The 23840-nt window shown below is 41.5% G+C and overlaps 1 protein-coding gene across 2 annotated transcripts in view; it reads left to right on the top strand.

Moving 5' to 3' along the window:
• Nucleotides 1-23840, top strand: part of ZNF106 (zinc finger protein 106) — a 43352-nt gene that overhangs the window by 5137 nt on the left and 14375 nt on the right. For both annotated transcript variants that reach the window (XM_053383770.1, XM_053383780.1), the window contains exons 2-13: nucleotides 2256-2341; nucleotides 3873-3934; nucleotides 9424-9618; nucleotides 12012-14138; nucleotides 15090-15711; nucleotides 16556-16625; nucleotides 17945-18099; nucleotides 18194-18254; nucleotides 19258-19617; nucleotides 20286-21054; nucleotides 21679-21734; nucleotides 22451-22596. In XM_053383770.1, the coding sequence (XP_053239745.1) occupies nucleotides 2288-2341; nucleotides 3873-3934; nucleotides 9424-9618; nucleotides 12012-14138; nucleotides 15090-15711; nucleotides 16556-16625; nucleotides 17945-18099; nucleotides 18194-18254; nucleotides 19258-19617; nucleotides 20286-21054; nucleotides 21679-21734; nucleotides 22451-22596 (4677 nt within the window). In that variant the 5' untranslated portion in view covers nucleotides 2256-2287. The remainder of the gene's footprint in view (nucleotides 1-2255; nucleotides 2342-3872; nucleotides 3935-9423; nucleotides 9619-12011; nucleotides 14139-15089; nucleotides 15712-16555; nucleotides 16626-17944; nucleotides 18100-18193; nucleotides 18255-19257; nucleotides 19618-20285; nucleotides 21055-21678; nucleotides 21735-22450; nucleotides 22597-23840) is intronic.

Here is a 23840-nt window from a genome sequence, read left to right as displayed (position 1 = left end):
GCAGTCCCTTTGCAGAAAGAAGCTTGTCCTTTCCTCTCATAGTGACAGCCAATAGCAGCTGACCTCCGCCAGTATTTTTAGCCTTCTCTCATAAGTGGCTGCAGTTGATTGGGCAGCTGACAGGAATCCTTTTAAACTCCTCTTGTGATCATGTATAGTTACTCTCATACTCTAATTCACCAAAGCAGGTGTAATTTTAGATCCGCTTGGTAAAAGTCACTTTAACGGAGTGTGCTAACTGATTCTAAAAGCCGGGCCTACTCTAGTGACCTTGCTGTGCCTATTAAGTATTTGGCTTCCCTTCTGCCCAACAAATTCCAGAAACACTGAGCCAATTTTAAGCAATATGCTAAACATACAGTGAGCATTAATTCATCAACTACAAAGCAATGCTCACATAGAATATTAGGCACAGAGAGCAGGTTATAGCCGACAAGGAAATCCACAATATTCTGTATAAGGATTAGCACCTCCTGCTTTTAAGAATACTCGCAAGTTCCTTTTCAGATTAAAGTAAGCTTCAGAAGTTTAAAGGGATGTTTATAATTTTGCCGCTTGACTGCAGTGATCTTGAACAGCATTCTTTTCATCTTAGAGTCATGAAAGTTATGCTGCAGCTATTGAGGGTTGGGCTCCCCCCCCCCCCGGAATAGATGCTTTAAAGTTTTCTGCTTGGAGTGGGAGACATTTTCCAGCATAACACAAACACACAAAACCTTAAATGTCTGTACCTGACAGAATTTTACCGGGTAGTTTGTTGATGACTCTCTCTACATAAGAGCTCTTCCTCCGTTACTTACAACTGTGCTTTATACTTCAGAAACATTCCTTCCTGTGAGTTAAAACCTTCAGCAGTTCCTGCATGTAACGGCTAGTCAGTGTGTACAAATGGTACAAGAAAGATGAAAGCATGCATTCTAATAATGGCACATTCTGCAGTCTCTTAACATAGTAGCTGTTACGCAGCGGTTTGCGTCCTGTTTTAAGGGTGTTTTAAATATTGACCCTCGACCTATGTTTCTCAGAAAATACTTTTATGCAGTCATGTCCCCTAATCTATCTGCGCATGTTGTCTGGTATTCTCAATATACTATAATATTACTATAGTAGGATTGTCTGTTTCAGTTAGGAGAAGGCAACACAAGCCCCAGAGCTTGTGTTTAGTCCAGTGAGACTTCCTGTTTAATACTCGTTAAGCAGAATACTATTAAGTATTTATTGTTATCACATCCCACCTATTATCTCAGTAGTTCTTAAAATAAACTTGTATGTTAGTGCAGTGTTATTCCTGTATTAGCAGTAGTGGCTGGCAATTAACCTAAGATGCCCCAATAAGAGCCCAAAACCGACATAGAAAGTGGGGCTCATAGCTATTGCTCTTACATTTCACCAGCTGCATCCTAGTTTGCAAAGCCCTGTGCATTCACCATGTGACAGTTCACCTTCAGACAGTTTATTCCAGGAAGGAGATTTCCCCCCCCCCAAAAAAATACTGGACTTACATTACTGCTTCCTGAAAGGCCTAATTTTATTTATTTATTTAATAAAGCTATATACCACTCAATTGTAAAAAAAAATACCTACCGTTATATACTACTCAAAGCAGTTATACATATTTCTGATATATCTGTTAGTATGAATATCTAGCATGGTTAAATAAACAGTGTAGAAGACATATTTGCATATATTTACTTTAACCTGACTGTTTAGGTTAAACTGATGTGCTGTGTGATGGTATTGCTATACAGCATTTGCTATTTTACTCATCATATGCTGCTTAATCTTTAAAATTCAATCCTTTTCTGTAGTGGTCAAGACATGCTCCCGGTTTTATCTTGAATTTATCAAAACTTTGATTTGATTTTCATCTGAAATAGCAAGAAAAATGATGAATAAAAATGTCGTTTTTACAAAAGAACTATCCTTTCATGGCAATAATGTCATTAAATTGCACCATTTGTGCAAGTAAAAGTTGAATTTTATCCAACGTATTTTGGTTCTTCAATGTATCTTTCTTCCAGTCCAAGATTAAATGGCCACCATTGGTGCTCAGAAACATTACTTTAGTACTTGATCAAAGAGAGATAGCAGTTAGGTTGCTATGAAAAAGAACTATAGCTAAACTGAAGATGTGAATGACAGAATGAAAATAAAATGGTGTGCTTTGATGTTTTAATGTCACACTTGATTTTTCATAAAAACTAGGAAACTGTTGAAGTGTTACTGAATACGGTTTATTTTTTCCCTGTTTGTAGGGGTCGGATAAGACATTTCCAAAGTGTTCACTATGGTCCGAGAAAGAAAATGTATATTGTGTCACATCATATACAGCTCAAAAAAGGTAAACTGAAATGTCAACCACCCCAATAAAATGTAGTTTTCTGAAAGAGGCTATGTTGATTTAAGATGCATACCTTAATTTTCCAGAGGTATTTCCAGAGTTGTTCAAGGTGGCTTTCATTACATAAAAACCACTGCATATTAATAATGGTAATAATAAATATTAAGCTCACAATCTTAAGAAACAACAGCAACCACCATAACTTTACTCCAGGAGAAACAAAAAGTTTAATTGAGAAAGGGCCCAAAAAGGTCTTAAGCCTAGAGCAGAGTAACAACAGAGAAGGGGTTAAGCGGCTCTTCTGTGGCAATGTGTTCTGCATCCTGTGTGGTGCTCAGAGAAAGCCCCTTTTCATGTTTCCACTGGCCATGCTTCAGATGATGGCACTGGGATTTACAAAAGGGTCCCTCTGTGGGGAATTAAATATATGATTCCCTGTGGACCCACGTAAGTGGGTGAACAATAAAAGAATCAGCTGGGTGCCCCCCCAAAAAAACCCCACATTGGAAGTGGTGGCCAGGAAAATTGAATTTCTGAAAGTAATGCAGATTGAATTGTACGTGTATACACCCTTCATACCTGGTGAGGTGCACGTGTAATGTGTGCTTGGGTACAAAATGTAAAGTCAGAATTGGACCTTAGAAGAAGTTAATCAGGCAGAGCTCTCAGAGCAAAAATAGAATTAGACGAAATGCATTTGTATAGGTCAGGTCAAGTCCTTAACCACCGAGGAATTTTTGAGGAGGAGAAGGGGTGGGTGGGAGAGGTCTCTTAATAACTATTTTCTCTTCTATTAGAACTGACACGTCCCCATGAGCAGAGAGTCGGATTTCTCAGAGCTCTGCTACAGAGACTAGCCTCACTTTCTGCCCAGAATACACACTAAACTACAGGATGAATTTCCAGAAACAAATTAGACTAGCACAATAAACATTTTAACATTGTTGAGCTAAAATACTTAAGTGTTGCCCAGTTATCCTTAACACTGTGTGCTTTGTGATCTTCTAATGTGGCTCTCTGGATAGTACACATTTAAGAAACGGAGGCCAAATATAATCCCATATATAACTGGGGAGGGAAGAAGAGCATGTAAAAGACCTAGATACGATTATACAAAGGAAGCTAATGAGAAAAAATGGCTGGAAATGTCAAGCCTTTTCAGATCCATACACAAGACCCAAAAGAGTGTGTCCAATAGTTGCCTAATCAAATAACTGAATCCTAAGAGACAGAGAGAGATTATTATATCTTTGTAGAACAGAACATGTGTAATGTGCTCTATGAACAGTATAAAAGCAGATATCCCTTCTTCATTTCTATATTATAAAACTTTGTTTCTCCTCTGTTTAGTGCCACCTTTTCCACAAAGGTGATTTCGCATTCTAACGCCAGTAAAAAAGAGTGGATAGTGAGATAAGCCATCAAAGAAACTGACAAAATTTAATAGGAGGAAATTGATAGATGGATGAGGAGTACTTAATTATGCTCTGTTTTCTGGCTATTTATACTTTAACACTTTTTCTGCTTTTAGGAGATGGATGAGCACATGAGAAGTATGCTTCACCACAGGGAACTTGAAAATCTGAAAGGGAGGTATGCGAATAACAGTATCAGCTATGTCCTGCTGAAACCTGATGAAGGGCTTTGGAACACAACCCTTCTATCTTGTGTGGAATGCAGTCACTTTAACTATAATGATATTGGTACCACGCCTTGTATCTAAGCACTAGCCTGGTAGCCATAGGCGACGAGGAACTCCATGCATGCAAGCGAATGCTCTGCCCATCCTCAGCGCTCAGCGCAGCAGCTGAGCTGGCTGCCAGAGAAGGAAAGCACAGAAGTAGAGTGGGCTTCTGTAGGAGGAACAGGGGTTCTCTGTTCTTCCTCTGCCAGCCCTCAGCAGGCTACTAAAATGTTTACAGGCTAGCGATTTATGTGAACTTGTTCACAAGGATGATTTAAAAGTATTTTCTAGGGTTTTCAGCTTGTTAAGCTGACAGGGCAATGTCCAGTGAAGTAGTTCTGTTAGGGCAAGGATTTGTCTTTGCACAGTGGAACTTCCCTTCTCTCTGCTCTCCTCATGTGTCTCCCCCCGCTCCTCAGATCTGCTCCATAGGGTTGAAAGAACCCCGGGAGCACATGGGGAGTGGAGAAGAAGGGGAGGTTCCACAACCCAAAGTCATTGCACTGATATTACAACTTCGTGGACATCTCCCCTACTCTTTAAAGTTCAAATCAACAGTGATTGATTATGATTTGGTGACTGGGCCAGGGGTTGTTGTCGATGATGTTTATGCTCAGCTTCTTAGGCAGACTTTTGTCATTACTTCAGATTCTGTCCTGAGGGCTAGGGGTGTTTGTTAACAATTACAGTGGTACCTCTGGTTACGAACTTAATTCGTTCCGGAGGTCTGTTCTTAACCTGAAACTGTTCTTAACCTGAAGCACCACTTAAGCTAATGGGGCCTCCCGCTGCCGCCACACAATTTCTGTTCTCATCCTGAGGTAAAGTTCTTAACCTGAGGTACTACTTCCGGGTTAGCAGAGTCTGTAACCTGAAGTGTTTGTAACCTGAGGTACCACTGTAAAAGAATTGGTTAAATACAATTTGTGCATCTAGTTACGTGCAGCTTGAGTTCATTGACTTCAGATGAATAGATACTTTTATTTTACGGAAAGATACAGGGTCTCAGAGTAATGTGCAGGTGTTAGAAGATGTCCATTAAAAAAAAAAGGTGAAATTGAGCTCAGGGCCTGTGGCGAGTGTTGGCATTCTTATTTTCAAGTGAATTGTGGGTTCGTGAATAAAAATATTGGCTTTGTTACAGAAGGTCTGGGTTTGGTTACCATCTCTGCAGTGGACTTAGCCAGAGAGCACAATGGATGGATGTTGGTCCCATAGCACAAATGGCAGTGGATCAAAACCATCCTCTGCTATGCCTCTTTGCTTTTTCATGTTGCTAGGGATGGCTTAGAAATAGATTAGAAAAATGCCTGGCTGTTAGGTCACAACTGAAGCATGTTTAGAGGTGATACGCTTCTGGTCATCAAGCATGGCTGGCCTCCATCATGACCCACTTGTGAACTTCCTAGCTAGCCACTATGGGGAGACCAGCAATTGAACTGAGCCTTTTGGTATTTCAAAGTTCAGTCAATGTATGTGGAGGGAGGGGGGCGTTATGTGCATGTGCACATGCGTGCATAATTTTCAGAGGTGGAGCAAAGCGAGTAAAGTGTTGGAGTGGCTGTCCAAGGAAGAATTTATCTTTATTCAGCTTTTAGAAATGCATTTTGTTCATTCTTCGAATCAAGCCTTACAGGGGGCTGACCTTGTTCTTGGCAATGAGCCCCCCATCTGTTCTATTGCAGAACAGCTGAGAGATGGTTGCTCTGATACCAGAATGTCATCAGCATTAACTTGAGCAGTGTAACTCGAGCTTTGCTTATTCTAGCTAATTTTTAGAACAATAATTTTAAATAACTTCCTAAAATATCCCATTAGGAACCAACCTTTCCCCCCCTCTTTTTACAACTGTTAACATTTCTATAAGTTCTGATGCCAAATGTGGTTCACACTGAAGGTTTAAGCAAGGTTCCATTGGTTTTTATATTTATAATTCTCCTGTGTGTGTCTTTGATTGGTTAACATTCACATTAGGGCAGATATGAATGTGTATCATTTATTTCAGTGGTGCGGTGCTCATGCCTGTCTGGTGTGTTGGATTGGGTCTGCTTTTTAACATGCATACAAAAACTTCACCACAGGGACTGGCTTTTCCCTTGTTTAGAGGTATCCTAGTCTAAATCCAGAGGCAACTCATTCCACACAAAGTTATTTTTGCTATCTATGTGACATCCATGAGAGCAGGGAACACTCCTGTTGTATAGACAGTGAGAGGGCAAGTAGTGGTATCCAGGGAGCGAACTGTGCTATACTAAGATACACTGTGTGGGGCGGGGTGTGTGTGTGTTGAGGCAAATATTTTATTTATTGATTTATGTATACAGTGGTACCTCAGGTTACAGATGCTTCAGGTTACAGATGCTTCGGGTTACAGACTCTGCTAACCCCGAAACAGTACCTCGGGTTAAGAACTTTGCTTCAGGATGAGAACAGAAATTGTGTGGTGGCGGCAGCGTGAGGCCCCATTAGCCAAAGTGGTACCTCAGGTTAAGAACAGTTTCAGGTTAAGAACAGTTTCAGGTTAAGAACGTATTAAGCTCTTAACCCGAGGTACCGCTGTACTTAATTAACACCTCATAAACATGTTCTCTTCATGTTATACAAAAAAATCAAAGCACAACCATTATCCACAATAAATCTTAAAACTCCATCTGTCTTGGAGACAACAGAGGAGTGTGCCTTTGGGTTCGCTGTCAAACTACAGTGCCGATTACAGGCGCTAAAACCAACCAATGAGCGGACATACCATAGGGACTTAAAATAGGATCTTAAAATGCTAGGAAGAACACAAAAAGGCTTATCCTGATGCTGAAACAATAACAATGTGGGCATTCCAAAGTGGTGGGCAGACCCACCACTAAAAAGGTCTCTCTCATTCACCTCAGCTTTGGTTTGAGGGGGCACTATAGAAAGGCGGCTACCATTGTTGTTGTTGTTGTTATAATATTAAACCACCATCTCAAGGCAATTTACATGTAAAACAGTTGAAAACAGTTAAAAATGCAAAACAATAAACACATTTAAAACAATACTAAAACCCTATCCAGCTACAATAACCTGCTGGACTAAAAATCATAGAATCATAGATTGTAGAATTGGAAAGGTCCCTGAGGATCATCTCGTCCAACCCCCTACAATGCAACTGTCCTATAACTGTTTCTGGAAAGTGCATATAGCTGGTGTCAGTCATATTTCAACAGGAATGCTGTTACACAGAACAGAGGCAGCCATACTAAAAGCCCTCCTCTGAGTTACTGCAGAGTTGGCTTCTGAAATCTTTGGCTCTTGCAGGAAATGCTTTCCAGTAGACCACAGCAATCTACTGGATGTATAAGGCATATGGTGACCTGTCCAGCACCTTGAACTTGGCCTGGTAGCAAATGGGCAGCCAGTGTAAAGGCTGTAAGCAAGTTGTTATATACTGCTGGTAGTCCCTCCACCGCAAGAAGCATCTTAGCCACTGCATTCTGTACCAGCTGCAACCTCTGAATCAATCCAAAGGGTAGCCTCACATTGCAGTAATCCAACTGTGAGGTTACCAACACAGGTTCAGTCCAAAGCTCTCATGAGCCTACAATAGCTGTACAATTCTTTAGTTTCTAGCCTTTGCACTTAAATAGGAGTCGGTGGAAAGTACACAGCTCATTTATTTGAAAGCCTTTTAAAGAGGCCTAACACTTTGTTTAACAATCAGCTGGTCTCTCTTAGTAAACTGTGTAAAAAGGCTGTTGGTCTAATATAATATCTTGTGAGTGGGTGAAATATTCTCCCTCTCCCCCCACCCCTGGTTTTGTTTTTCACATTTTAAAAAAAGCTGCAGAGGTGGAAGAAAGTTCCTAGGCCTCAACTTCCTTTGGGAGGAATTCTTTACAGGATAGTGAAGATGCTTGTGATCTAGGAGGTGTGTGTGTGGCGAGGGTGTGTGGGTTCTCTCACTTCATTATGAATATTTTAGCCATGTGACTTTCCAACTAGGCAGAAACTCACATATGTAATATATAACAGCACTAAGCTTTTAAAAAAAGCAAAATGCCTAACCTGTGTTTGCTTTTCCCTTAGTGTATATAACATACATTTTTGGTTGTTGTTTTTTAAGTGTGCCTGAGTGAGGGCAATGTTTCCCAGAGTGAGATGCAGAAAATTTGAGGGGGTTGTCAGTATTTGGGACAGTGTAGGCTAAGAGAGGTTATTTCTGGTCAAATCACATGGGGCTTGAACAAAGTTTCAAGAGTCTTAGAATTTCAAAAGTGGAGGTACTAAATGCAAATTCTCTCCCCCCCTCCATTCCCGTGTGGGCTGAAGGAGAGGTCATTAAGTCTTAATAGTCTGCAAAATATCATCAACCTCTCTATGAAGATCTATTTCCCCCTTCTGTTGCCTATTATGACCTATTATGTACATGTGAAAGTATAACTTTCAGCCCCTAATGAAGTCTGAAGTTCTTGGATAAGTATTGCAGATCATAGTTACAAAAAACAAAAAATAGTTCATTTGAGAAAATAGTGAAGGTGAATAGCAAAATAAATATTTTGAATGTGGCTTGCCCAAAGGACTGCAAATATGTATTTTTTTCCGCCCCTCACCCAAAACATGAAACAAAATTGTGTGTGTGTGTGTGTGTGTGATTCCCACCCCCCTTCTTGGCAGACTTAGATGAAATCAGAGTTCACACACTTGTCTGAAACAGTTGTTGGCTTCCTCCAACTGAAACAATTTTGTATCTTTACAATAATCCTTGCGGAGCAGAGAGTGGATTTAGCTTGCATCTTATGAACCAAATAAATGAACCAAATAAAGCAGAGCAAGCAGGCGACTCCCTCCCTTCATTTGCTGTGCTGTAAAGTCTTTGGATTCCAGGCCACTGTGCCAGCTGTCCCAGTTTAGGTTTCACTGCGTTAGGATTGGCTGTAGAGGTGTAATCTCCCCTCCTCTTTGCTGATGCTCATTGGGGGAGTGCTGAGACAGAGCTTAAATCTAGAATCTTATCGCTGGGCTTCCCCAGTGCAGCTGGCACCATGGAGGTGCTTCAGAGCAGCTTCTGCTAGCTCTGCAAGCCCTCCACTCTGCCACCTCCTCCGCTATGTTTCCTCTGACAAGGTTTTGAGTACAACAATCCAAGAAGAATCCCAGCTGACACTCTGATTATTCTCAAGTCCTTTACCTCTTGATTGTTGGAAAGAAATCTGAAATCCACCCAGTCATCATTGAAATTAACTACAACCACAAAAGGAAGACCTTTTAAACCTGCAGGGTTTTCAGAAAGCTGCAATGCAGATTGCTAGACCTTGTGCACGTTTGATGTGAGACTTGCACATTCAGAGGAAACTGAGTTAAGATCAGCAGCGTTTGCCATGCCTGTGGGAAAAATTGAATGTCCAGCTTCTCCGTCTTTCCCCAGGGACAGCAATCATGAGTGCCAGGTGTGCAGGGTGACAGTGGTGGGCTTGTCGGCGTATGCCAAGCACATCTCCAGCCAGCTGCACAAAGACAACATCGAAGCCCACGATGGAGAAGAAGGGAAAGAAGAGACTAACGAAGAATACTTTGACAAGGAACTCATCCAGTTAATTAAGCAAAGAAATGAGCAGAACCGGTGAGTGTGTTCACGTTTTCTTAGCAGCTGCGATGTGGAGTTCTTCAACACACTTTGAATATAGGGAAATGATGCCAAGAGTGTACTGTGCCTTTAGTACAGTCTGTCGCGGCGGCTGGGAAAGTTGTAAGAGCTGCATAAGTTACTATTTTTAGTATGCAATTTTGTAGCATTGCCCAAAGACCACTTGTAGACCAACGGAGCAGATAACTCTGGGATGGACCGTTAAACTTGGTTTCCCTGGCTTTAAATCAATATACGAGGCCTCTTCTTGCAAACTTATCTGTTGTATGTTTTTGCTCATGCTGCGTACGGCAGAACTGGAAAACCTTTTGCTAACTGAGCCCATATCATTTGTAGCCTACTTTATTAGACCATACAAAATTAACTTGCATCCAGTGTAATGGGAATGCATTATGTTTCGTAGTTAAATATGCATGCTCGTATTTATTAGAAATTATTTAATTATGAAAACCATTATAGGGACCATAGAACTGTGAAACGAGACTATTTATAGGTTTGTTCCTTACTGTTCTGTCTGTCAACTGAACCTGGAACCATTTTTACTTCTCTGTTGTCTAGAAACGCATTTGGGTCTTGAATGAAATCCTTTATCCAATTTATGGATAGAATTCTGTACTCTAGGTTTTTCTGCATAACTTCGAATTGTGTTTTAATCTGCTGTGTAGTGTTCATTGCTTGTGTCATGATACATTTTGCTATGTGTGGTTTAAATCACGTGAATCTACTTTGGCTTTATTGCACCTTTCTTGCCTTCCATGGGGTGGATCTGTGGACACTTCTGATCCCATGGGGTGTAATAGTGGTTACCAATTCCTCTACCTCCTGCTGCCTTCCCCAGTATCTGTTGGAGGGTGGTCAAAACTCTAGAGCCTGCTTTACTTTGAGGGTGGGGGTTGCTGGTGGTGGAGAAGAAAACAGTGAACTACCATCACCATCCTGTTACAGCCATTCCAGCAGAATCTTTGCATCCAAGTAAATCTATCTTTAGGATACACTCTTTGTGTTGTAAGTGAGCCACATTGATCAGCTTTCTTCTAATAACTTTCAACATAGTGAACATTTCTCTAGCTGGCAGAAGTTCAATTTTCCCCCTATTCCTCTGTTTGGATTCTTTGTAGGGGATGTTTGAAACTTCCTAATGAATTGAACTTGGCAGAGGAGTAAAGTATTCTTGATCTAGCATGAGCAGAGGTGATGGGGGGTGGGTGGAAATCTATCAGTCCTTGTGACTTTCTTTTCTCCTTGGAAGTTGCAATGATCTACAGATTCAATAATAATTGAAGCCCATTTATGGAACTACTAGAGCATTTGAGTCTTGTCAGAGTTAAAAAGGGATCTGGAACTTGAAACCTGAAGCATACCCGTGATCAGGGGTTGTGAAGATGGATGCCATAGTGTGAAATTTTCCTATCCTTATGTCTCCAGTGGCTTACAGTGAGAAAGGAAAAATAGCCCTCTTGATTTTTTTACAGGATAATGTAGTTCTGGAATTCGGCCTAATGTTGCTGGGAATATTGCACTAGCTATGAAAAAGCAAGCATTTTTCCTTGGAATGTGTGATAAGCCTTTTTATGTATTTTGCTGGCAAATTTAAATCCTGCCCTTTGGGCAACCTGCCATTGTAATACGTGGTCTTAGAAAATCCCGTTATATATAATGCATATAAACTGAATATTTTTTCTGAAGCTAGAGAATCTTTCACTGAAGCTAGGCAAGGTAGCTGTCTACATACAGCACAGATGTTGAATTTGCATCTTCGGGAGGACTGGTTACTTTTCTTAACTTATTTTTAGACAATATTTTAAAACATTATATCCTTCCAATATACTTTTCAGTTCACTATCGTGTAGTAGGTGGACGGTGAAGCTGATATGGTATATGGCATCTCTCTCCCTGATGAATAATGCCAAATGGGAGAAGAAATATTTTCTTCATTCTTCAACAGCACAGAAACATCCTTTCTCCCAGAGATCCTTTCTGCCTTCCATAGCTATCCTCTGAGATTGGGGGAGTGACCAATAGGACTGTCATCGTTGTCATGTTGACAGTGTGCAATTAATCCTTGTTTCATTTAATGACTGACTGTAACATAATTATGCTGTATTTATGTGATGAAGCAGTGGAGACTGATTTGTATATGACATTTCTGCCGGTTGACTAATTGAAAGGCTATCTCAGGCTTACCTCACTCGGCAGTACAAATCTCCAGCCTCTGCTTGCCTTTGGTCAGCAAACCAGGGGCAAAATGCAGGTCTATTGTTCAGAGATATTTTAGATCAGGCCTAATTATTTTTTTGAAAACTGTTACTGCAAATGAGTGAAAATATAGGTTATTTAGCCTCCAGATTAAAATACTTCTATCTTTATAGGGCAGGTGAAGTGTGCCGTGTGAACCATGAAACAGAAAACAATGACAGGAGATTACAAAGAAGACAAGATGAAAGAACTTATCAAGACCGAGACACTTACGATTCATCATCAAGATATCATTGTGGACCATCGCAGAGGGAGTGGAACTGGGAAGGTGACGGTTTCTTAAATCCCAGACAAGGCCAATTCACACACCCTGCAAGGAATCCTAAGAATGCAAACAGGCATCTGAGCAAGCAGAGAGGACGACCTGGGTGGCATCAAAATAATACTGGACTGTCTCCAAATCGCTATCATAACTATGGGAATAATGGAGGTGCTTGGCATCAGAATGCGAGAGGAGGAATACCAGGATGGCACCATGGTGGCAGGGGAAGAAGTTCCAAGTGGAATTCCGAAGGAGAAAATGCATTTTCTTACTGGCAAGCCAAAAATTCAGGTGGAAACTGGAAGCCTGGTCGACAAAACGGAAGGGGGTGGAATTTAGGAAGAAGCAGGGCTCCAAACAATAGTTCCCAGTTAGATAGTGTGGATGCTTCCTGGTTAAAAAGCAAAAGTGCGCAGGATAAATACAACAGAGAAAGATATGCATGGCAGTGGCAAGACAGTAGTTCTGGGGTGCCTTATATGGGCCTTGCTAATGAAAATGACAACAGGGATTGTGTTTTGGATTTCACTAGTGATCAGCTTCCTTCAGATGGGTTACTAAACTTTGGTGTTTCTGAGCAACCAGAGAGCAAGACCTCCAAAGTCAATGGAAAGAGCAACAGCCCTTCCCGAGAAAAAACAAATCGCTGGGCTCCATATCCCTCTCTAAAAACGATAGAACAGCAGCCACTGTGTGATGAGAATGTAGCTACAACTCCGGAGAAAGCAGATTCCGGTCGTCTGTCATGCTCTCCATTGTCTCCAAAATGCACAGATCCTAAAACCAATAACCCCAAACTGAAAAAATGGGAAGAGACTTATTCAGCATCCCCCAATTACAAAATGGCATCCAACAAACTTGTACCAAGTAAGAAGGCAGTAGACTTAACCGGTGAGAAAAAATCAGACCAAGCTGAAGGCAAAGGTAACAGGATGCCGTCTTTGAAGTCCCCACTTCTGGCTATTCCCGATATAAAGCCATCTTCTCAAAAAAGAAGCCCAAAGAATCTCTTGAAACATGTCCAGCTTTTGTTATCCTCATCATCCGGAGAAAGCCAGAGCCAACTAAATGCACTAAATTTAGATGCTAACAATTCCTCCTCCTTTGGATCCAAGCTGAGTAATGAATGTAATGGCCATAACAGTTTAAAAGGCACCACACATGTGCGTAGCAGCACTGAAAATCTAGACGAAGCATTAAAAAATGCCAAAGAAGAACTTGAGTATAGCCAGTCTTTCCAAAACTCTTGCTTGATACCTTGTAGAGATACTCAGACTGATGGGAATGACAAATGGAGTACTGAAGGTCCAGGATTGTCTCTGAAGATGCATGAGCCCCAGAAAGATGGACTGGAGGATGAGAACTCTGGAGATGGAACGGGAACCAAAAGTACTCACTCTAATGCTTTCTCAACTTGTGATCTTGCTGAACCTGACCATGCGGCAACTAAAAAAGGTGGCTATCTATTAGAGTTGAAGAATACTGATAACAAATATACCAAATTCAAAATGGGCTCTCTATCGCTATCCAACTTTCAAGATGACCTAGATACAGACTTGAAAGCATCCCTGGAAGAGGATGGTGACGGAAGCACAACTAAATCAAATGATGCTCCAGAAGAGGAAAGCTATGCAGTTCATTCTAATCATGAGCTGCAGAAAGATGCAGGAGGGCAGCCTTCTGGCCCTCTTCTTCCAGAACTGAGTAAACTTGGCTTTCCAGCTTCTCTCCAAAGAGACCTAACGTGGCGCACCAACTTGAAGAGCAAAACAGGCTCACATCTACCTGAGCCCAACCTGAACAGTGCAAGGCGCATTCGCAATGTCAGTGGCCACCGGAAGAGCGAAGCTGAGAAAGAATCAGGGCTCAAGCCTACTTTGCGGCAGATTATTAGCGTGTCTCGAAGAAATGTAAACTGGGAGCAGGTAATTCAGCAGGTGACAAAGAAGAAGCAAGAACTTGGCAAAGGTTTACCCAGGTTGGTAGTCTTAATCAGATTTGAAACTGTATTGTAATCAAAGGTCTATGCATTTAGCAAATGCATAGGCCACCCTTCGGTGCAAAACTCCTAGGGTGGCCTATGCATTTACCAAATAAAAAAACCTGTACGTTTCTTGGTTGAGAAGATGCACGAGGGACTTAACAGTTTGCTTTAAAGGGGTATTATGTGGTTAGGAAAAGGGTTGTAAGAATAAGAAACAGTTTCACATTTTTATTTACATGTATATGCAAGATTTCCCACAGTATAGGTTCCTCTCTGCCTAGCTCACCGCTTGCCTTCAGTGAACTGCCACCAAATCTTGGTTCACAGATACAATCTTTGCCTTTAAACCAGCTGATCAAGGCACAGCTGCAGCATTCTCAGCCCAGTGAGTCATATTTGCTACAGTTGTTCTAGATTTCCATCTTTTAAAGAGGAACTGCAGCTGCTGCAGATATGTTAGTTAGTTTGTATTGTAACTATGTAATTTTTTTAACTAAAATTTTCGGTGGAACAATAACCAAATTTCTTCCACTTCCACCCTTCTCAGTGAAAGGTGATCCACTGGTTTAATGTAGGCAGTCAATGTAATTTTGCCATCACAATTACGTTTGCCAGAGGTAAATTGCTTTTGCAGTATCCTCCTAGTTTCCTTCTATGTTGGGGAAAATATCATTAACCTGTTGTTATGTCGCTGCTTGCTATTTGAAAGTGTTATTTTGGGTTCTGATTTCCTGAAGAGCTGTTCTCATTGGTGGATCTTCAGGAACTAAGTAGCCAAAAAGGTAAGACAACTGTGAATTTCAAATCTTTGGGTAATAACACAGCATCATTGCTATTGCAGAGCTAGCCATACATGAAACTTAATTGTTAACAGCTCTGTGTTAGCCTTTATTTTTGGTAGAGCTTTCACTATTGAGTGTTTCACGATCACTATTGTTTTTTAAGGTTTGGCATTGAGATGGTTCCTCTCATCCAGAACGAACAAGAGGAACTTGAGTTGGATGAAGAAGGTGACCTGACCAGCCTTGAAGGTTTCCAATGGGAAGGGATATCCCTAGGCTCCCCTGGGACTGTTAGGAAACGTAGTCTCTCCGAAAGCAGTGTGGCTGTAGATAAGACCACCTCTGTTTATAGTTTTTTCAGCAGTCAAGGCCCAAGCAAAGAAAATGAACAAATGAGCTCGGTTGCCAACACTGAGGATGTAACATTCAGCTCCCAGATGCTTGCAGTTGCTGTGGCTGGTGTGAAACAAGAGTCTTCTTCTCTCCCTTCCTCACCGTACATGTCTGACAGGACTGATTCCAGGGGAAGGAGGCTCAGCCTACAGTCTCCCCCTAATGTGAACAGACTCACAGCGTTTAGTGCAGGACAAAGCCCAAGAAGCCCAGACTACAGGGCCCAAGCCCTTGAAACTCGAGACATGCTGGAGAGTTCAGGGGAAAGGTTCTGTATGGCTTCAGCCCTCGCAGCATTCAGCACTCTAGATGCCGCTACAGACAGCAGCTACACATCGGGCAACGAGCTGAATGACAGCCAGGGAATTGGCAAAAAAAGAAGAGCGACCGGAGTAAGTGGTCCAGATATTCATGGAATCCATTGTGCATTTAAAACCTTGTGACAGAATCTGAAAACGGCCCTGAGTGTAAGAATACCCGGACACATCCTCTCTTATATCAAATGCCTTCTTTCCACTAGCACCAAGGACTTCTGGCTGTGTGACAGAACTTCCCCTCCCTCTCCTCTTCCTTGTATGTCCCCTAAATATTTTCTGAACCCTCCAGAGCAGATTTGGGCATGGCATGTGAAGTTTCATTATGCAAATCGTAACCCTTGCACTAGCAGAACTACATTGTTAGATTCCGCCGATTACAATTGGTCATGGCAGCTTCTTTGGTCCATAGCAGAAATGAGAAACTGAGGGGCCATATGCGGCCTTCATCTGGCCCCTAGAACTCTCCCTAGGCCACACCCCTCATTGGCTTCAACACCTTCCTTGAGCAATTATGCCAGGCTAGAATATGTCCACTTAATGCCTGTTAAGTGGATGTATGATCAAGAGGACTGAGGAATTCGGTTACTATTCAAAAACAAAATTGACACCTCAATGGAAATGCATAGAATCATAGAATTTTACGGAGTTGAAAGGGACCCAAGGGTCATCTAGTCCAACCCCTTGCAATGCAGGAATATACTGTATGTTTATTTCGCTTTAGGTTCTGTGGGGCCTAACTTAAATTGTGTCTAACTTGTCCCTTTGATTTCACTGGAGCCAAAGTCCAACCAATTATGTCTCCTGTGTGTTCAAACACTTCTGCCTCAAATAGGCTTGGTACACAATTTGTGTCTTGGAATATCTACAAAATTGGGTTATATGCTAGTTTAGCTAACAAAAATATATATTTAACTTGCAGGAGGGATCCTCTCCTGAAATTCCAAGTCTAGAAAGAAAGAATAAAAGAAGAAAGATTAAAGGCAAAAAAGGTGGGTCACAGCGATAAATTAGTTGGCACTGCATTATTTTTTTCCAGTCTAAATGTTTTAGGAGGCCAGTCAAATGTGTAATGATAAAGTGGGCAAAGGATGTGGGAGATAACATCCAAATGTCAGAATGGGAAATTTTTTGGAAAAATGTTTTGAAATTTACAGCTTGTACATTGATAAAAGAAAATTAAATGAAAATGATGTATAGGTGGTATTTAACACCAGTTAAATTAGCACAAATGTACAAATCAGGAGGGAAAAAATGCTGGAAATGTAAAGAAGTAGAACATATGTTTCATCATATGTGGTGGCAATGTAAAGTAATAAAAAACTTTTGGGAAATGATATATAATGAGTTGAAAAAACTTTAAAATAACTTTTGTTTAAAAGCCTGAAGTCTTTTTATTAGGAATTCTAGGAAAGGAGATACCTAATAATAATAATAATAATAATAATAATAATAATATCTCATTATGTATGCGACAACGGCCGCATGAGTAGTGATAGCCCAATGCTAGAAATAGGAAAGGATCCCCACAAAAAAAGATTGGCAAATTAAGTTAATGGAATATGGGAACTGGCTAAATTAACAGAGAAACTCAGAAATCACGATAATAACAAATTTAAAAACAAATGGGAAGTTTTTATTATATGCATATCAAAGCACTGTAATACAAGTTGATACATCAGCAGGATTCTAAGAAACATTTGCATTATTATAATAAAAGAAAGAATTAGATATGGACAATATAACTTGGACATGCATAAAGTAATCATGCAATAACGGAACTATGGGAGGCGGTAGAGAAAAGTCAGGAGACTAGAAAAATCCCACTTTTGGATATTTTATTGAATGTATAAACAGCATTATGAAGTTTTTATTACTTTCTTTTTTAAACTTTTTCTTATTAATGTTTATCTATATGTGATGTTTGTTACAGTTAAAATTAATAAAAATATTGTAAAGTAAAATAAAATAAATGTTTTAGGAGGCCCACCAAACAAATTCTGATTATTTTTGTTCTCCTCCCTTGAAGCCAAACTCTGTTGCATAGGTTTCCCATGAGTGGTGCCTTCCTTGGGTTGATAAAGGAAGACTGACCATTACTTGTGGACTATGCCAGGCTCATCAAACAGAAGTACAAATTTAATACTGTGCTTGATACCTCATCTCTTCCAGTCTGCTTTCACTAGGAAGCACTGTGGCAACTAGTCTAATGAACTGCGTCTCAGAAAGCTGACATTTCTCAAATACCTTCTGAAAGTCCTAAAAGTGGCAGCAGGCTGTGTCATATCTTGAAACTTACTTTCTCTTGCAGAGCGTTCGCAGGTGGACCAGTTGTTGTCTATTTCTCTGAGGGAAGAAGAATTGAGTAAGTCCTTGCACTGTGTGGATGGAAGCCTTGTGCCAGCTCGAGCTGCTCTGCAGGCAGCTTACATTGAAGTCCAGCGACTGCTTGTACTGAAACAGCAGGTACTTTGACGTTTCGAAGGCCATCAGCTGTAACTCTGAAGATTTCAGAAGGATGTCTTCTGATGGACCTGACTGGATTTCTCTTGTCTCCTAGATATCTTTGGAAATGGGCACTTTGAGAAGCCAAAGAATTCAGATCCTGCAGGGCTTGCAAGGTACTTGAAGCAGACCTTGCATTGCTTTGGGAGTCCATATCTATTAAAGTTACTCAGGTGCCCAGTAGTAATGCAGAACCATGATGATAATCTGAGACCACCTCTTGGCAGTTCAGGCAGAGAGGCTTGTGAGCAGCTGGGTCCATGGAATATAGCAGCAGAAACTGTTCCAAGTGTCTATAGTTAGAACGTATTTTCTCTTGTAGTTTGGTTCCTTGAATTATTCAAGACTCTAAAACTCCGCCATAATGAGTCTCTCCAAATAGTAGTTAAAGGAAAAAAACAAAGGAAAAGAGGATTTGGTGAATGTTGTAATGCAGGGGTGGCTCTGCAGATGTTGTTGGACTACACATCCCATCAGTCTCAGCCAGTGTGATAAATGGTCAGGGATGATGAAAGTTGTAGTCAACCTCTGGAGATCCTCAGGTCCCTGCTGTAACATTTACTCAAGACACGGGTATGTAAGGTCCCTGAGTTCTTTGAATACTCTGAGGTACTGACAGTCAAGGAAAATAAATAGTGGAATAAAAGACGGCTCACTGATCATAGAGTATCAGTTAACACGAGAGCGGATGAACAGGTTAGGAGAGCAGCCCCTATTTTTTCTGTCAACAGCCCGCTGTGTGAAGCCATTGTTTATTGTTGGATTACAAACCATGACTTGTTTCAGCTATGGTTTGGCATTATGCCTGAACTCTGCAGTCATGCTTAACCATAGTTCATTGGGCCACCTTATCCTATATGCCCACTGAGTTACAAAGACAAGAGCAGTGGGAAAACAAACCAAGCTTTGAAGAAACGAGCCACAGGTGTTTTTTTTGTGTGTGTGTGTTTATCTATAGGACTACTTGTGGCTTGTTGAGCAGACCATGGTTAAAATGAAACCTGGATTACTGTTATATATGAACTTGGATTTAGGGCAATTCAGGGCAGAGCTTGTCCCTCATAAGCCTTGTTTGCTTAAGAGATTTTAATGTGAAATGCATCCATGTTGTCTCCTTAGAAACCTATGAACCTTCCGAACAGCTGCAGCAACTTCAACCCAGTGGCTCAAATGAAAAAAGAAACAACAAATTTCAGCCAACACAGGATCTAATTGCTAATCCAGGTGGTCTTGTTCCTCTTTTGGAATCTGCTTCACCTCTCTCTGCCCAGATACCTGCAGTTCCTTTGGCAGCTCCTGTCCTTGCAAGCACCCCACCTACATTCCAAACCACTGGTGGCATTGGAGCCATCACAATCCCGGATTCATCTGTTCAAATCAAGCAAGAACCTGCATCTCCAAAGCCTAGAGAGGAGAGCATGAATATTCCTGAACAGAGGTTTCCATGTTCTTCACAGGGAGAGGCTCTGTTTCAGAATGGTATGTTGTCTTCTGCAGGTGATAATTCTGTCTATTAATATTGTTTGTTTGTTTAATTTCTATACCGCCCTCCATCCAAGGATCACAGGGCAGTTTGCAATGGAAAAACACAAAATACCTAACATAGTAACAAACAAAACCAATGCCCACTCATAGTAGTATTTATTATTATCTATGTGTGTGCCCCAAAATTTCCCAGTCAGCCCAGAGACATGCCAGTTGTGCACAAAACTCTGAGCATGTGGTCTGTCAAGAGGACTATTGGCTTCTCATCTCCAAAGTATGCTTCTTACTTGCATCCTTGGAACAAAACAATTCAGGGATGGGGAATTGTGGCACTCTCACATGACCAATGATCAGGTATGATGGTCAACAGCATCTGGGAGGCTGCAGGTTCCTCATCCCTGGTGTAGGTTAGAGAGCAAGACCTTGCAAGTTCTCATGGAAAGAGGTTGGAACCCAAAGTCTTTCTGGTTGCAATCCAGTGTTTGACGCTAAATTACACGAGCTATCAAGGTGTTTATATGGAGGCGACCATGTTGATTAATAGTTTGTACATCTGGGATGCTCTGTAAGTTACCACTTAAAGCCACATATGACTAAGGCTGGGATTCACGAATCCCCAATTGGCCATGTCAAAGTGAAAAGGGCTATTTTGTCTTCTTCAGGGAATACGAGCCAACAACCTTTGCTGTACCCAGTTATCTCTGCTACCATGTCTTTGTCTGCACTTACTGATTTCCAAGAGTCTAATCAAGATATGCAGAAACCTGTTCCAGATAAGGGAAGGGCCAGGTCTTCCCCCAGCTATTCACCATCACTCTTGGCAGAGAAGGCAGAAGGAAACAAAATCCCACCAGACAACACAGTTGTAGAACAGTGCAGCAGCTCCTTTCAGAGCCCAACCTTTCCCCCTGAACTGCCTGCGGATGAAGATCCCAGACAGGCAACGGAGCAGATGGCGGTTTCTGCACTGGTCTCCGTGGAGAGCAAAATGAGCAAGAAAAAGAAGAAGTTGAAGAAGAAGAAAGCACTGCGAGCAGCCCATGTCCCTGAGAACAGCGATACAGAGCAGGATGTAAGTGACACGAAGCCTTTAAGGAAAGTCAAGATGGTAAAGGGGACCAGAGGGGGCAAAGTTACAACATCCACCCCTCCAAAGCAAGAGGATGCAGAGGCTGCTCAGGAAGGAAAGCGGAAGAAAGACGAGAATGAGAGTGACACGTCTCTGGAATTTGTGGAAGTCCCCAAATCTCCTCTGGAAGTGGTTGCCATCAGTTCATCAGAATCGGGGGATGAAAAACCAGACAGCCCTTCTAAGAGGGATGCGCTGAGTTCCTCAGAGCAGCTTCTGAGAGAGGCGTCTCGGTCTGGCTATGATGAAGTGAGCTCTACCAGTGAGATTGGAACAAACTACAAGGATGGCATTGGTAGAAGGTAAGCTGGAAAACAGGTGTTATATCCAGGGAAGTCATCCCATTTGTTCAAGGAAGGACTTACACTTATGCAACAGAACTTCCTCTCCCTCACCCCATGCCCCCAAATTTGTTCTGAGGGCCCTACAACCCTTTAGAAGCGGGGGGGGGGGGGAGAAGAAGCAATGGGAAGTTCCATGGTGCAAGCAGAATTCCTTGCACGAACATGGTGACTTTGTTGGACACAACTCTCTGTGTGTACATTGCTTGTGTATCCATGAGCTACTTTGTTTTTAAAAAATCTGTTTATGATGTACTCTTAGTGATGTTATAGTCTCTCTATTTTAAGTTTGTTTATTGCCTCAGGAACCTTTGGACAGAGAAGTGGTTTATAAATACCATAAAAGAGATTGCAGGAAATTTTCCATACTGAAGTACATTTAAATAATTGAAAAATAATTATTGGAGAATGGAAACTTAGTGTCACAGAGTACTTTGTGACTGCTGCTTCATTGTCCTGGTGATCAGCTATGTTCCTTTTCCCTTTACACATTTTCCCTACAAGGCCTTGTAGCCAAGCATTTTAAATTAATGTCCTTTTGTGTTAGCATTCTGTAATAGCCGTGGCATTCTCTATCTTCTGTAGTGTGGCTGAGACTCAAACGTCCATATCTTCAATAAGAGGATCAAAAAACTCATCAGGTATATATATATTTTCTAATGGAAAAATAAGCACATGGGTTTTGTGGGGAGGTGGGAGAGAATTGAGCAGCTCTTTGCAATATGGAGTGCTATAGCATCATCTGTGTTCCCAAACATGACTCCAAACTCAGAAAGCTTGCTTAAAAACACACAACAACAAATACTAATACTCCGCTTCAGTCAGTATGGCCAGTGGTTGTGGAAAATGGGAGCTGTAGTCAAGCAGGCACCTCCACTGTATACTTTTTGGTGCCTGCTAAAAACATGCTTGTTTAATCAATTTCTCAGAAACAGGAACTGTTCACCCACAGTGCCTCCATCTTGCTAAGAGTCGAGCTCAGCTTATTCCTAATGTGTTCTTAAGCCAAAGACTTGTTTAGATATACTTATGAGGTAGCTCATTTCATATTGTGATTTCCTCACCCACCCTAACTTACAACTTGACTCCCTTTCTTATTCCTTCAGTCAAGGAGCTTTTTACAGTTACAATATGTTGGGTTTATTGGGGTTTATTATTATTCTATTGCTGTTTGTTTGTTTGTTTGTTTGTTTGTTTGGTTTGGTTTGGTATGCTATAGTGAGATACCGTTCATTGGTTCAGCACCTGATAGTTTTGAGTGGATGTTTTCTTTCTTTCCTTTTTCAGTTTTCTTTTACCAAGGTGTTATGAGCAGTATGTTTAGTTAACAGAAGGCTTTGACAATTGCATTTGACAGAAGTCTCCTCAGAGCCAGGCGAAGAGGAAGAACCTACGGAAGGGGCCTTTGAGGGTCATTCAGCTTCAGTGAATGCGATTCAGATTTTTGGGAATTTGTTGTACACCTGCTCAGCAGACAAAACCATCCATGTATATAACTTGGTGGTAAGTAGACTGTATAAGAGGCTGGCTGTGGAGTGTCTTGCTGCCTTCTGAGTTTGCAGTCGCTTCCCCTCACCCCATAAGTTCTATTGAAGCAACAGTCAGCCACTGAAACTATTGAGAAATGAGCATGGCTCAGATCAGATAAATACAACTAAAGCAGAGCAAAATGGCATCAAGATTTGAGATGGCGGAAGGAGTCTGTGAGAAGTGTGTTTTAGCAATGAATACCTTTTAGCAAATTTTGTGATAACTAGCTTCCTCCTTGGGAAAGGGAATCTTTGCCAGCGAGTTAAGATCCAAAACTGTTAATGTGGTGCAACAAAATATATGGACTCTTCTTCCTATAAGTAACATAGTGATAGAGCATTTAGAAGGGAATGTCCTGTCTGAAATTCTGGAGAGCTGCTACCAGTCATTGCAGACAGCATTGAGCAGCAAACAGCAGCTTCATGGGGTTAGTCCACTAGGTCAGGAAGTTGAGCCTGACAAAAGGGCTGAACACTGAATTCCATTTTCCATGTTAACTTCCTTACCATGGAGATAGGGAGATGGCTGAAGCAATGACATTCATCTTTCATAAAGCACAAGACTAAAAAGCAGTCTGAGATGTCCATCTCTCGGACCAGCCTCTGATAAGCTATGCAGTTAACAAGCTTGTGCTTGAATGGCTGCATGTTACAAATATCTGCGTTTTTGAGAATACAAACCAGGGAAGTGCAACTTGGAGGTCTGTGTGCACAGGTGTCGTGCGCCCTTGCCACATGCTTCTTTTCACGAGTCTAAATGCACATAAGCAGGAAATAGGCGATTGGTTTGGAAGCCACAGTGGTTGGGGGGTACCCCAGTTTGCTATCTTAGGGCCCCACCCCTTGCCTCCTTCCACCTGGCTTGGGGTCGGGGCTTCACAGGCTTCACACTGCGGTTGCTGCTCAACAGAGAGGGTTCTTCTTTTAAATTGTTTTTAATTTTTATCTGTGCTGTTTTAATTGAGACCATCTTGGCTGTGAGCCCTGGAAGACCTGCAGCCTGCCTTGCTGGCCCTTTCCCATCTGGCCTGGGAAAGTGGAGTGCTGACTGACTCCAGCTACAAACGCTGAGGCTGTTGAACAGATTCTTGGGATGGAGTATTGTTTACGGGGAGTTGAGAGAGCTTGTTGCTGTTACTGATATTATTGTTGTATCTTTAGTTTTAGACCTTATGATTTATGTGGAAATGGTTTCCATTAGGTTGTGTACTTTTTGAT

This window comes from Podarcis raffonei, chromosome 1 (assembly GCF_027172205.1).
Source record: "Podarcis raffonei isolate rPodRaf1 chromosome 1, rPodRaf1.pri, whole genome shotgun sequence".
NCBI classification, from domain to species: domain Eukaryota; kingdom Metazoa; phylum Chordata; class Lepidosauria; order Squamata; family Lacertidae; genus Podarcis; species Podarcis raffonei.
This window is presented reverse-complemented; position numbering and strand designations above follow the sequence as displayed.